Raw genomic sequence first — 16049 nt, forward strand, 5'->3', positions numbered from 1 at the left:
TCTGTTGACTCCCCTTTGGCTTTCAGCATCCTTGTGTTCCGTTGGCCTGGAGCCCAGTCATGTCCACAGCCTCTCACTGCCCCAGCTGGGTGCCCTGTGCGGCGGGCACAGGATGGGAGACACAAGGCCACAGGTGCTCCAGGCTTCATCAATGCCATTCCAGTGGGCCTTCCGAAAATAGTGCAGAGTGTTCATGCCTGCACACACACATATACACTCCCCTGTGGTGTAGCCTTATTCAGAATGTGCTCAGCTGTTTGCGTAGTTCACGTGACTTGGTTCTGTGCATATCCAACACAATCTCACAGCAATTCGTAACTATTGGAGGCTACTTTGTATGAATTCGTACAATCTCATCCGATCTGATTATGCCCCATTGGTGGTTAGGTTTGGTGGCGGGGTTAGGGGAAGACCTTTACGCTTATTTTTTTTTTTCTTCAAAATATATATATATCATGCATTGTACGAATTTAAATGAAATCGCCACCTTGTAATATAGTTACGTTGTCCTTTCAAGATTGGGTTGGTATATCATACAGTTTCGATTTCAACTTGAGCCTCTCTAATGCGATTTGTTCAATCGGATCAGTGGTCATTGTTTAGGATTCAGGAATAAGATTGTCCAGACGCTGTAGTGTGATCCTGTCATGGTTTGTTTTCTCAGGGTCTGTCTGCTTAAACAGCCTTTTAATCCTAAACCTCTCAATCCTTCAAGGTTCACGTTTTTCCTCATCTCTCTAACCTGCTGACAGGACGTATGAGGATGTTCGCTTGTTCGATGCTAAATGCCTGTGAGCGTGACCATCTATATTCTGTGGAGAGCTGTATTGAGAGTCGTAACATCTCTCAGTTCTGTTATTATCATTCCCGGGTAATTACATAGACTTGTGCTTGCTGATTGCTTCTGTCAAGCAGTTAATCTGAAAATGAGGAGGTAATGAGTGTCTGGGCTAATATGCCGCATATCTCTATCTGTCTGTCCAGAGGGGGACACAGAAAAAATAGACAAATTATAGTTTGGCTACAGATAGCAGAAAACATTAAAGGATAGAGGAATGAGAAGACTTATTAACACATATATACAGAAAATAATTCTCGAACACTCCCTGCATCATGCCATTGGTTGGACGAATATGTAATATGTCAGGCTGGTCAAGACTTTAAGAAACTATTGTAGATTAAAACTTGAAAATCCTTTAATTTGGTGTAAACTTATTTCTGTCATGACAGCTCTCTGAGAAATTGGCAGGGTAATAGATATGCCAATGTTAATGTATTTTAGTCTAGGTGGAATAGATCTGCTACGCTGCTGCTGCAGAGCAAGTACAGAGACTTACTACGGCCAATACATTCACAGAAATGCTGCTGTGAGGGTGTAGAACATGCTGCTGCTGCACATATAACATACATGAAATAACCCCCATAGCAGATCTATACAGGTGGTTCTGGGGAAGGTGGAGGATTTCCGAAAGCAAAAATGCAAATGCCAAGTATTTGAATGTTGAGCAGCAAGCTCATTGGCTGCTGATGCCACAGCGACCAATCAGCTGCGCAATGTAGATAACAATCTCCATAAAATTAAATTAAGGACCTATCAACCTGCGCCATCAAGAATGTCATGACAGAACTTTGCATGTAGTCAGGTTGATTTAGACAAGTTCAGTTTTTTTTTTAACTGTTACATACGAAGCACATTTTTAGGGTACCCTACAAACTATTTTGTTTTACATTGTAGTAAGACAAAAACAGGGCTGAAAAGTGGCCGTCATTACAGTAGGGTGTTGTGTGTGGTTACCAAGGCGTTGCTAGGTAGTTCTGGGTGGTTGATACCATATGGTTGATACCATACCACTTTAGACAAAAGTGCCACACCCCAAATATGTGGTCCCTCAGGTCCTTCATTCAAAGTTAAGTTGCGCTCACATTAGGTTTATTGTCCATTGTCAATAGTGTTGCGTTGAAGGAAGCACACCTCAATTTCAAGCCAAGCAGTGTTCCTTTGGTCAACATGGAGAGTGTGCATGACCTTGAACCTGTTGCGAAATCTGCTAGGGGGAATTTCCGATTGTGTGAATTCCTATTGAAATAACCCGATTTAACCCATAAATATTGACCAAATATGACTGTACCTTAGTTTGTGTTTTGTTTTTTCATTTGTAAGTATAATTGAGGTGTAGCACAAAAGTAGGGCAAGTTATGTGCTGAAGTTTTATACTTGTTCAAATCCCTAATCCTATAGGTTGACCAATACCAAAAGTGATGCTTGTATGAATAAGTAGTGCTAATGATGTAGGCATTGCTTTTGATATAAGGATGCTACAGGGGTTTTGTATAGCTGAGGGACAGGAAAAGGTGTTGAAACAAGAGAATAAATGTCTGTGCCTGTGGAATTTCTAAAAAGCCCACGTCCAAAAACATGTTGAGTGTCTCTGTCACATTCAAAAGTTGCTCTTGTATAAAAAGATTATGACTTTACTCTCCAGATGTGCTGCAGTGCTGCCAGTTGGACGAGTACCAACATGATGAGTAATAGATGAGTAATATTTGAGTCATTCTATGATTATATGAAACCTCAAGAAACCTTTTTTTTATGTGTGTGTGTCTGCTGTGGCTTAGCACCAATAAAAGTGTATTAAACTTCCTGAAGAACGCACCAACCTATTATTGTTTTCCTAATCTTGTAAATGAGTTTAGTGATCAAACACATTTCCATTTTTGTGTGCTCTGTTTAGTCAACAGCTTTCCATTTGTGTGACTTACACGTATTTGTTAAAGGTGTGGTGAGAAGCACTTTGCAGCGTTTTTGCACCAGGATCATGTTTTGGATTTATGAAATCTTCCTTTTTAAATCACTCATTTAATTCTAATCCCTTCATAGGGGGTTACAAGGGCCTTTTCCTCAGAAAAAAAAAATAGTTCGATAACTTAGCAGTGACCAAATAGAATATACAGTATATGAAAAGGCAATTCAGTAAACAAACATTTGAGGTTCTGTTATGGGATGTAAAAGATGTGGACTGTTGTCTTCGATGTCAGAATATAAGTGGCGCTCACATGTGTCACCATGGAGACGAGTCTCTGAGGAGCCGTGACTGTGTCCCCTTGTATGAGTCCCTCTCCTCACACTCACTCTCTCTGTTCTCGTAATGCCTAGTGAAGATCAGCTTCAAACACACACACACACACACACACATACATACACATACTGTTAATTCATACATTATATTGTATATTATTTGATTTGCAAAGCATTTTTATTATAGATAATATTAGAACCGATAAATATTTCTGGTGCAAGATGGCTCCCTGATCATTTCATTTTTAATACAATTTTGGAATTTTATGAAATCTGCAATACTGGCATCATTAAATACCAGCCAAAACAACTTTCTTTTGCCTCATTCTGCAAAAAATCCCTCCGGCAGTGCTCACTTTAAGCCATAGGCAGAACGCCAGCGCAGAATTGCTGCATTTCTCCTGCTCAGCATTTCATATTTATTTGTCTTTGAACAGCGCTGCATTTTTAAGTCTTCATCTTCCATCACCTCATTCTAGGTTTGAGGGGGTGAGAGCCACATCCACAATGAAACATTATTGTATTGATTGGTATAAATATGAAGATGTGGTTTTAATGAAAATGTGTGTGTATGCGTGTGTATCAGAGAGAGAAAGAGGGAGAGAGGCAGAAGAGTATTTATAGGGCTTTTGGTTCCTCTCGGTCTGATGTTTGTGTTGATGGATTGGGTGTTTTTTGGTCAGGTAGGCATTCGGGCCGCTCTCAGCAGGATCCCAATGAGTGCTGCATTGCAGTGAAAGGCAAAGAGCAGACATTAGGACTCAGTGTTTGTGTGTGTGTGTGAGAGAGAGTGTGTGTCGTGCTCCCTTGACAATAATACATCTTAATCAGAGTACACAGTTCTGCTCTTTGCCCCTTACCTTCTGGCTGATATACTTCCCTTACCATAGCAGAGTAGGGCACACATATTTCTTTTTATAGTATTTACCATACTTAAGCATGCACAGTGATATACAGAAGACTAATAAATAAAAATAGTGATGATAATAGATTTGAATAATGCTTATTTGCAAACATCCCATATATTCTCATGATATTTGAAATACTAATACACTTACCAGGTGTTGCCTGATTCTTGATGTTAATTAATGGGACAGTTCTCACAGAAATGAACATTATATCATCTTTTACACATCTTCTGTCCTTTTGTCTGTAAAATGAAAGTCAATGGGGCACATGTAGTTTTGGACCCCACTGACTTCCATTGTACCCTTTTTTTAAGGAATTGATTTATTCAGAAAGGGTGAATATTTCTATTTCAAATAAATGGTTTTCTTTTGAACTTTCTATTGTTCAAAGAAACCTCATTATCAAGTATCACAGTTTATATTAAACAGAACAACCATTTTCAACATTGATAATAAGGAATGTTTCTTGAGCAGCAAATTAGTGTAAGGATCATGTGACACTGAAGACTGGAGTAATGATGCTGAAAATTCAGCTTTGCTGTTACAGGAATAAACTAGACAACAGCTATTTTAAATTGTATTGATATTACAAAATGTTACTGTTTATTACAGCATTTTAAATCAAATAAATGCAGCCTTAAAGGTACACTGTGTAGGAACTTCTCTCATCTAGCGGTGAAATTGTATCACTTTTTCAAACTAATTGTTCTCTCTAGCGCCTCGCTTTTTCAAATGCGTGTTGCAACTATGGTAGCCGTTATGTACCAAGAAGATATGATAACATGTCTTCCAATAGCACTTCATCGAGTTTAACTATACATGATCTACTGTTATGCTTTAAAATTATTATTTTTTGCTTTTTGGCGACGAGGATTCCTTCTCCTGTGGCTCGGCATAATTATGATCCTGCATTAGGAAGTAGCCTGCCGTGCAGTGCAGCCTTTCAAATTTGCCGGGGCAGTGACAAGCGCCTCTCACTGATCTCCTTGTCCATTTCAGCTGGTTTCAGTCACGTGATGCTGGCTCTGAACGAAAACGCGTTGTGGAAACACATTGAGGTAGGCTAGTGCTTTTTGTCCTTCTCTGCTATTATAGTTTTTCAAGATGGCGGAATGACATGAGCTTGACAAAATGACATGAATGACAAAAGCCTCCATGGACTTAACCGTCCCATGTAAATAAAGTTAAGAAATTCTTCGCTTCGCTTATAAGTCAGATCATTGGCAGAGGTAATTTTATACCAATGAGGACATATTTATGAATAAAGACATTGACTTTAGCTAATAAAATACTTTAAAAACTACACAGTGTAACCCTAACCCTAACCCTTTTCTGTTCAATATAGATTAAAGAAAATAATACAGGTTTAGAAAGACATGAGGGTGAGTAAATGATGACAGAATTTTGTTGGGTGAATTAATGAATTATCCCATTAAGCAACAAATTATATTGAAAACATGTTAACATCGGGAATTTTATTTCTGGTTTCCTGGCAAACAGTGAACAAAACAGTCAAAATAAAAGCCAAATCGAGTGTTTTACATAAAGAAGACTTTATTGTCTTTTACATACATCTCTTAGTATAATATTTATAGAATCAATAATACCAGTACGTCAAAAATAATAATTATAGTTATTATATATAAAAAACTAAGCCTTAAACTACTCTTTACTTTTTAAAAACATAAACGTTTTTATATATTAATATTTGTTCTGTTTTATAATCTGTCAACAAAAATAAAAAAGTCACAGGTTAATGAGCTTATCAAGTAGCTTTTGCTGTTTTTAACACTGACGGTATACAGGAGGATTGATGGTTTGCGATGGGTTACGTTCAGTGAGGGAACAAATATAAACTATGAAGTCCTCAGTCCTCTCAAATGAAACGCAACAATACAGGGAACGTGTGTGTGTGTGGTTTGTACTTTCAGCAAGTTTCAGTGAAATACCTGGTAAGAAGAGAGGCATGATGGTTTATATAGTCCAGTGGTTTTACTTCTTAGTAATGGCCCAAAAACAGAGAATGTGCAGGGCATGTCTTGCTTTTTCTACTGAAACCAAGCAATTGTGGGCTCTAACAGAGCCATAGGGCCTTCCTTTTGAATCAACAGACAGACAGTGAAAAGAAATCCCATTTTATTGGTGAACAATAAAATGGGTTTGGCAATTGCAAAAAGCATTGAAATGGTCAGGATATGTGTAGCTTAGAAAATCTTGGTGATTGGGCCGCTTGATTTGGGCAGCAGTGAGGGCAGAAACACCAGACGCGACAGAACTCGACACAATGGAAGCCTAAAGCGTCTGGCTACACAAGTCTCGGGTGCAGCAGCAGCTTTCTATGTGCTTCTTTCACATCACACAACACTGCATCTATACGAAAAGATCAGTAATGGGATATTGAGAGACAGGAGGGGCTCCCGCTTCGACTTTTGACTTTAGCGACTATATAGATAGTTATGCGTTTAACTACCATACTTTACACATGGCCATAGTCAACATAATAAATAAACGGTCATCACACAGGTCTTATTGAAAGCCAGGCAGTGATCGATATGACGTGATGTCATTATCATTAAAATTTCAGCTAAAACTTGAAATCTGCGAGCCACTGACATTCAGTATTGCTCTTTACCTTAACACATCTTGAGAAATGCCCTTGTTCTTAGAGGCATAAGACTGACTCGGTAATAGGTGTTTGCCTGCTTGTGCAAGATTTTGGCACAAAACATCATTTGAATCACTATTTTTATCTGATTGTTGTTTAGTAAAAAATATCTAGACATCCTTAAATGAGCAAAACTGCATAAGACTGGTTTTGAGAAATTATATCTTGAATTAAGTTTTCTCCCCTATAATCTCTTATATCAGAATAATATCTGGTGTAATTTAGGCTAATTTTGTATATAATTATATACTATTTTGTACTGTTTAATATTTTATGATGTTTTAAGCATAATTTAGTGAGGTTTGTGCTTAAAATACATTTCTGAAAGGAGAAAGAAAACCAAAAATGTACACACAAAAAAGGTATATTCTCTGAAGTCCATCTAAATATCTAATGCAGTTTTTTTTAAAGGATGTTAAGATTCTTTACTGGAGAACAATACAAAATAATGCACAATTATATATTTTTTTGCAGTGAAGATTGATTGTGTATTTTGTGATGACTGTAAACAATTTGTGTCATAGTGTCTCAGTCCCATTTCAAATTTTCTTTTCATCTGCTTTCGTTCAAAGGAGGTAGGTCTATTTTGTTGGCAAAAGATAGATGATAAAATCTCCCATTTGAGAAATCCTTTTGGCAATCGTGTTATTTCCAGCTGTTTGTATCCTAAGGAATCCCTCCTCCAGACCTCGGTTGTGCAGGGCTGCAAGTTGTATTGGGAGACCAGCAGGAACCAGCGTGGTGAGGGAGGGGGACGAGAGACACTGGCTGCTCTAAAAAAGTTATCGTCCTTCAATCACACTTTTTCATCCTCGCCTTCCATTTCTGTCAGTGCAAGTTAAATGAAAGCAACAGGGATCCTTTATCATGGCCCGGGTCCCAGCGCTGGATCCAGATCCAGTCGAGGTCAGGAGGCATCAAAACTATGGGGTAAAATGCATAGTTGATTAGGATGGAATATGAGTTTGCATATTTATATATAAAATGGCAACATGTAGTGTTTTAGTATGCATTCATGTTTTTTTTATTTGTATGTGTGTGTGTTTAAACTTGTGTGTGCTCAGCAAAATGAAGAGGGCAAATGATTCTAATGCTTTCCCTCAGGTTGAATTATTCTGCCATTAAATCTGCTGCATCATTAAATATTAACTTCTCTGCTAGTTTCTGTTAGATGGAGCATCTGAGAAGGATCATGGGTCAGTTACCCCACCGACCTTCCAAGCCAGTAAAACTGCCTCATACTAACATAAAACTACACTACTATTCAAAAGTCCCAAATGTTTTTAATGTTTTTAAAAGAATTCTCTCATGCTCACTAATGCTGCTTTTATTTGATCAAAACTATAGTAAAAACAGTAATATTACGAAATATTACAATTTAAAATAACTGTTTTAAAATGCACTTCATTACATTTTCCTGTGATAGCAATTACTTCAGTCTTCAGTAGCCGCATCTCCATTACCCTTCTAATTGCAAATTGAAATTGAAAATACAACCAATGGAAACACGTCAATTTCGCGAAACCTCCCATATATCGCAAAAAAAAGTGTTCACGCTCGCATGAGGTGGTTTTTCAGGGAATTTGAAAAAGGCATTTTTTGCAAAACTCCAATGGAATTTTTTTCCCACCTGGCGTACATGAAAGTCGATCATAAAGAAGGCGCGGTATGTTTGGACAGATGACGAGAGTTTTATGGGAATACTGGATTCTAAAAACAAACAAAAGAAATGCCACATTTTCTCAGGCAGATAGGAGGGAGAAACACCTCGAATGTGCCGCTCTCAACATCCAACATCCGTTGCAATGATTTTTGGAATGACTTCTCGCGAGAGGAAAAAATGACATCAGTCGCATAGCATCAGTTAATGGAAACACTGTCATTTCGCAATTGTTTTTTTATCGACATATAGAAAATATCGCAAAATCTTTAATGGAAACGCGAAATGTTTAATTCCACATTATCAGTGCTTAGCTGCTGCTGCTGCTTCATTTATTTATTTTTAATTTTTTGGTGAAAACTGATGCTTTTTTTTCAAGATTATTTGATGAATGAAAGTTCAAATGAACATTTATTTAATATAGGAATCTTTTGAAATATTGTACTTCTTTACTATCACTTTTGACCAATTTTATACAATGCATCCTTATATAAGAGTATTATTTTGTCAAAAAACTTACTGACCTCAGACATTTAAACAGTAGTGATACTACACTAGCTTATTGTAAACACACACACAAACACAAATATATAACCATGTGAATCTTCAGCATTTGCCATGATAATCCTATTTTGAGCATTAGTAAAACTGTACAGTACAGATGTGAAACTTACCTGTCCCAAAGCCTGACACTTCTACAGGAGCTGCTGCAACAGCCAGCCGATATCAGGGCTGCAGAAGAAAAGAATATATTGAGCATATATTTGAGATGGTTCATTTAATATTGATGTTTAAAATGTGCTATTAGCAAAATAACAGCTCATTTAACAACAATGCACGAATAATGCTTTCCAGGCTACACTGGGTTCCTCAGAAAAATAGTGGGCTGGCTCACTAACTCAGATATAATGGTAATTATTATTCACTTGTTTATAGACCAAATAACCAAAATGACAGTTTTACATTGCAGTTTTAGTGTAGACAACCCATCATTTTCAGTTATACCTTGTATTTTAATTTGTTCTGTTTGGTTAAATAAGCTGCACCAGGACATTTATTGTACAAGGGAAAATACAATGTGTTAATGTGTCAAATGAGGTTAGCAGCACTGAATCAGACCAAAACTGAGTCAAACTGGGATGTTTTAAAGCTTTGATTTATACAAAATGTGTGGAAAGTCTGGTAACACTTTATTTTACAGTGTGCTTGTTACAGCATGTATTTACTATGGTAATAACAGTAAATTAAGCATAATTACATGCAACTAACCAAACCCTAAAGTAAATACATGCTGTTAATTATTGTTACTCAGTATGAGTATATTAAATATATGTATATGTACACTGGAACAATGACACATTATAATAAAGTGTAACTGAAAGTTATCATTGCAGATTTGCATCAAGTTTATTTTTTTGTATTTTCATGTTTTGATGCATTTTGAAAAATATAGAGTGTGAGCACTGTTTCTTTCAGAGAAATAAAGCTTTCTCTGTCCTGTGTCTTTACACAAAAAAATAACGTGCAGAGTAATTTTAGTGTTATTTATATACAATTATGGTATTATGAATATTTGGATGCTTTTCATATAGTATTCATATTTTATTTTCTGTCAGCTTTGTTTAAATTAATGAATACCATTTTTAATAGTTTTAGTTAGCAATGACAACACTGGATACATGTCATCCAAATGAACACCATGGGCCCTATCTTGCGGTTCAGCGAAAAGAGGAGGCGTGTTCCGGCGCAAGCGTTCCCTGGTGCTATTTTGCAGTTTAAGAAAACAATTCCGCCACACACCAGGAAAACCCTATTCAGTGGCGCGTTGCACGTGTTATTCATATGGTATTTTAAGGGCGCATACTTGGCCATAATGTAGTGTGCACAACACATACACTTTGATTCTCTCATCTACACAAACATAGCAGTTTTCATTTTTACACATCATAGGCTACATTATTACAAGTAAAAAAATATTAACACACGAGGGAAATCATTGTTGTGTCCATGAAGATGTGAAAAAATAAATCTAGCTTACACATTTACCCAAAATTATTATACGCCTGTTTAACCGAAGCTCATTTGGGTGGGTTTCTCCCGTCCCCATACAATATCACTTCTCTGTCTTTTACGACCCTGATGAGAAAGTCGGTCTCCTCGGCTGTGAACCGCTCCTGGCGTGCGCCTGGAAAATCCGCCGTTATAATAGCAATCCGCCATGGAACAAGCGCGCCTGCTCTTAAAGGGAATGTGAGAGGACGCTCTGATTGGTTTATTTCACGTTACGCCCAAACTACACCTATGAATAATGAAGCTACTTCAGACCAACCCCTTTTAGATTTGCGTTGGGCGCAAGAGTAATTTATCCCGCCGGTATAATAACAGCGCCCGAGATATGCCCACTAAGTTACTTGCGTTTCGCATTTGATACTTGCGTTTCAGATCGTTAAAATAGGGCCCTTTATTTTGTTTCCCTTCTTTAAAAACGGAACTGAATGTGTTAACTATAAAACAATGAGGTTAATCATGAATTACTATCATTGTTGACATTGAATGCTTTGACGGCCCTAGTTTCCTTTGATCAGTTGACCGAGGCTGTTTATTTGTTGCCTAAGATATTGATTTAACATTGATGCTGAGGCTAGTATCTTACCAAAGCCAAAGTTTGGTATCGATCCACTCTTAGCTTAAAGTCACTTTGCATCAAAGCATTAGCTGGATTCACATAGAGCCAAATTAATATATGGGGTTGTGGAAATAAATAAAGTTATAAAACAATAGGCTTTTAGCATGCATGTTTTGTCTTGTTAACACACTGCTATGTTCAAACAGACATGCACACGAAAGAGAGATAAAAAGATAGGGGGAGAGAAAGAGAAACAATGTGAAAGAGAGAAAAGCCTGCTCTTATCTGTGTTACGTACAGTGTGATTGAACCAGCAGGAGGTGTGACCCTGAGTGTCTACTGATGAAAAGTACCTTCTGTCTAAGTCAAGTGTCACTTCTGTAGTGTAGTGGAAGGACTCTCTCTGTCCCGCATGTGCTCTCTCTCTCTCTCTCTCTCTCTCTCTCTCTCTCTCTCTCACACACACACACACACACACACACACACACACACACACACCCCGTAAAGCATCCTTGTGAACTCCATATTCACATACAGACTTCACACATAAAAATAGGTTAAGAGCTTTTCAGTCAAACCAAAAAGCTATTTGGTTTTCTCTATTGATTTACTTTTCCTATTACAGTAATACTTCTCTGAATCCCAAGAGACACATGTCTGTCTGTCTGTCTGTCTATCTATCTATCTATCTATCTATCTATCTATCTATCTATCTATCTATCTATCTATCTATCTATCTATCTATCTATCTATCTATCTATCTATCTATCTATCTATCTATCTATCTATCTATAGTAGTTTTTGAGTTATGAAAAGAAATGTAAATGTTACTGGTTCCCTGCTGAATGTGTCCTTAAATACACGCCCTTGAGTGTTTTTTTCTTTTTGAAACTAACCATATGTCATATCACATTGAACACTGACCGCTAATGCCGGGGACACACTTAACAACTAGCTGAAACATTCTAAGACTGAACTGAACACATTTACAGACTGTTTCCAATGACTGCAGCAGATTTTAAACAGACTAAACGCAACTGACTCAGCGTGTTTGGGCATGATCAGTCATAAGTATCAAAATACATTCATAATCGGCCTTACAGTCGTCAAGTGTGTCCTCGGCTTAAGGGGCGATTTAAAATGAAAGCAGAGTTTCGTGTTCGCTTTAATGTTCTTTTGAAAAATAACAGGTTTCTCCAGGCTCCAGTTATGTATGCTTTAAAAGTGTATTTCATATATCTTTGCTGGTTAGCCATAACCATAAACCAAAAATAATTTCCAAGCCTGCAGTGAGAATCAATAAGTATAATCAAATCAAGGAGCTACTGTACCATTGCCTCAAAAATCCAGCTTTCAGTTCAATAAAATGTTATAGTATGAAAAAATAGAAGAAATGTCATTTTTAGTGTGATCGGTTTCTAGAACATTGAGACCTACAGAGGACCTAAACAAGTATGTATATGGGAACAAACTGAGAAAGTTAATTATTTTACTGCAGAAAGATGCTGTTATGTGCCCAAATCATGTCTAAACCGAGTACTGCTGCAAAAACTCCCATTTGATGAAAATACCTGATCTATTTAAAGCCTAGTAGTTTGCAGGGCCCCATCAGTGTAAAGTAATAACATTATAATGGTCTATAAAGGAGCAGAACAGCAGCACAGGAGATGAATGAAGGTGCTTAAACCTCTGACCCTCTCCTGTACGTGTTGCATTTGTCAATATCTATAAAAAACACCCCTTAGTTCAAACTGTCTCTGCCCTCTGGTGCTTCAAATGACTGCAATAAATTGCACACTTACAAACACATAAACTCACCCTACCCTACACACAAATACTGGTAGTAAGCAGAGATGTTTTATGGTACAATTGTTATTTGTGAATGTAAAACATTATGTCTATAATAAGCACAGAGGATTGAAGCTGTTAAAGGTCTAAAGAAAAGTCCTTAAAACACATAAGCACACACTTCAGTTTGGTGTGTTGGGAGTAGAAACTTTTCCTCAGGCAGCAATGAGTTTGTATTATTGACAGAACTGCCTTTTTTAGCTTGTTTGTGACCTTGCTCTTCAATTAAGGCATTAAGATGTAAACATAATCTAAAAAAAATTCCCGGGTATGCTGCTTGCATATAATATAGTGTAATTTTTGGATTGTTTAGTTTGTCTCACTTCCCATTAGATTACATGGAGAGGGCGGGGCTTATTAGTTATACTGCAGCCAGCCACCCGGGGGCGATATAAACGTTTTGACAGCTTTAAACTAAACCGTTATGATGTGTTGTTTACTGTCAGCTACATGATGCAAATTTTGCATCTTATTTGCAACTCCAGCCGATGACATGGCTCCCCAAACCAAAATAGACTATGGAAACTTCACACTGGACTTCAAGCATCTTGGATTGTGTTCCTCTCCATTCTTCCTCCAGACTCTGGGAACTTGATTTCCAAATGAGATGCAAAATTTGCTCTCATCAGAAAAGAGGACTTTGGTCCACTGTGCTTTATTAAATCCAGAGTCAACGCAGCTGTCTACCAGGACATCTTCAGAGCACTTCATGCTTCCTTCATTTTCCAGCAGGATTTGCACCTGCCCACACTGCCAAAAGAACCAAAACCTGTTTCAATGACCACGGTATTACTGTGTAATTACTGTGGGATTTCATGTAATATTCAAATTTTCTGGGTTTTGATTTCGTGGGTTTCATAAGCTGTAAGCCATAATCATCAAAATTATAACAAATAAAGGCTTGAAATATCTCACTTTGCATGTAATGAGTCTATATAATATATTAGTTTCACCTGTTAAGTTGAATTCTTGGAATAAATCAACTTTTTGATGATATTCCAATTTTATGACCAGCACCTATATATATATATATATATATATATTAGGGGTGTCAAAAGATTAATCACGATTAATCACATAAAAAATAAAAGTTTGTGTTTACATAATATATGTGTGTGTACTGTGTATAATTATTTATATAAAAACACACACAATCATGTATATATTTAAGAAAAATTGGTTATATTTATATATAACATATTTATAATATAAATTATATAAATGTATATACAGTATATAAATGCAAATATTTCTTAAATATATACATGAATGTGTGTGTATTTATACATAATAATTATACACAGTACACACACATATACCGGTATTATGCAAACACAAACTTTTATTTTGGATGTGATTAATCGTGATTAGTCTTTTGACAGCCCTAATATATATATATATATATATATATATATATATATATATATATATATATATATATATATATATATATATAGGCCTATATATATGGCACAAGAGAAGATGAGGGTAACAACAGTCTTTATTTAAACTAACTCAGGCAAGACAGACACAACCACGTTCCACACAAATGAGAAGCAACAAGGGACTGAACAGAACAGGGACTATAAATACACAGGAGGAAATGAGGAAACTAACTAGACACAGGTGGAGAAAGGTAAACTAATCAGGGACAAACGATAACAGGTGCAGACTAGACAGAACATAATTGTGACAATATATATACAAATTTAGGAGGGTTCAGAAAATATTTTTGCTGAATTTATAGCTTCTTAACTCTAGCTTTGGATTAAGTTAACTGTATCTTTTTTATTGCATTTTGTCTTTCACAAAAAAGTATGATATGAAATACTAGGCACAAAATTGTATGATCAATAAGTTATGACAAGATATGTTTTTACATTGCTTTAATCAAAATAAGTTAAACAATTTTCAACTTTTTTTATGTTAAACAAGATTCAACTCATTGTTTTAAGTCTTTTTAATGTCATTTAAGTTGAAACTGTTTTGACTTAAACATTCAAGTTGATTGTACTTAAAAATTTAAGGCAACAACTTTTTTTCTTTCTTTTTTTTTGTCCACTGTGGACAAGATCCTGAACTACAAAACTAAGATTGAATTCAGCTAAGTGGTCTGTGCTGAATTAGTTGCAGAAAATCGTAGATAAGATAAAGGAGAATACACAGCTAAAAGAGGAATTTCAATACAATGGCTCCTTGCAAGCGCAGTAATGAGCATTGCAGTGTTGGTCTGGGAATGTATTGGCGATGTCTTGAGCAGCACTGCGGTAGAATCTTCATTAACATGGGAGGAGCAGGTGTGCTCCAGCAGGAGATGCAGACAGGACATTGACACTCACTTTTAACTGGCTGTGCATGTGCCCAGTTACACGTGTGTGCATCTACGATACGTGCAGTACTTTCATATTAAATTGAGGCTGATTCAGTGATGTGTATTGTCATCTTAAGCAACCAATTACGTTGATTCAGTTTCTTTCTCTGTTTCTTCCTTTCCTCTTTTTGTTTTTCTCCTCATTTCTGCTGTAATCAGTCAGAACAAGGCTTCCCTGCTGCCCTTCACAAGGTCAGCTGCTGGGCCTCTCATTAAACAATCCCATCAGCCATCTCTCTAACTCTCTTATCATCTGCGCTAGTCCACTGCTGTCTGGCCTTTGAGTTTAAAATGAGAACAGAATGAATATTCCCGTGAGAGGCAGTGTAGCAAACACAAATCAATATCTCCCAGTCTCTTAGAAAGAAGTATGGGACGTATAGTTTGCTCATATTTTAGGCCGACGTGTACCGGTATATATTTTCTCAAATTTCCTGACAGCTAGACGCTTCAAGTTTAAAATGAGATTGTCTAGTGGCATACCATATCATTTTATTATCTCTCCAGAGTCATATTGGTTGGACTCGAGGCTTATGCTCTCTGCTGACAAAGAAAAGCCTAAACCTTTCAGATCAGTGAATGGAGGCAGAGCGGAGAGTGTCAGAAAGGATAAAGTAGCCTTGTGACAATAAGCATACAGGAACAATATGCTTCACATCAGTCCACTGGACCTTTGGCCTGTTTGTTATTGGTTGAATGGAGAAATGATGAAACGGAAGCAAAAAGAGAAGCGACTGTCTTTGATGTCCTCAGAGCAGACACGCTATTCTGTTGTTCAAAGAACTCTCTCACACACACACCATAGTCATCATTCATTACCAATCATGGAAGCTATTTTTTTTTTTGCAGAGACCATACAGCAATTTCAAGGAGACAGCAGACAATATGACTACAT

At 36.9% G+C, this 16049-nt stretch overlaps 1 protein-coding gene across 7 annotated transcripts in view; it reads right to left on the reverse strand.

Annotated features, from left to right (window-relative positions):
• Nucleotides 1-5516: 5516 nt before the first annotated feature.
• ccdc85a (coiled-coil domain containing 85A) overlaps nucleotides 5517-16049 on the reverse strand; it is a 33360-nt gene continuing 22827 nt past the window's right edge. For 5 of the 7 annotated variants that reach the window (XR_013800283.1, XR_013800284.1, XM_079635886.1 and 2 more), the window contains 2 exons: nucleotides 8984-9041; nucleotides 5525-7572 (listed from right to left, as the gene is read on the reverse strand). Coding sequence is in view for 5 of the 7 variants with exons in the window: in XM_079635886.1 (XP_079492012.1) it covers nucleotides 7557-7572; nucleotides 8984-9041 (74 nt within the window). In the remaining 2 variants the exon portion in view is untranslated. Of the gene's footprint in view, nucleotides 7573-8983; nucleotides 9042-16049 lie in introns of all 7 variants that reach the window. The other 2 variants (XM_079635884.1, XM_079635885.1) reach the window with 2 other exon arrangements.

This window comes from Phoxinus phoxinus (assembly GCF_949152265.1).
Source record: "Phoxinus phoxinus genome assembly, chromosome: 14".
NCBI classification, from domain to species: Eukaryota; Metazoa; Chordata; class Actinopteri; order Cypriniformes; family Leuciscidae; genus Phoxinus; species Phoxinus phoxinus.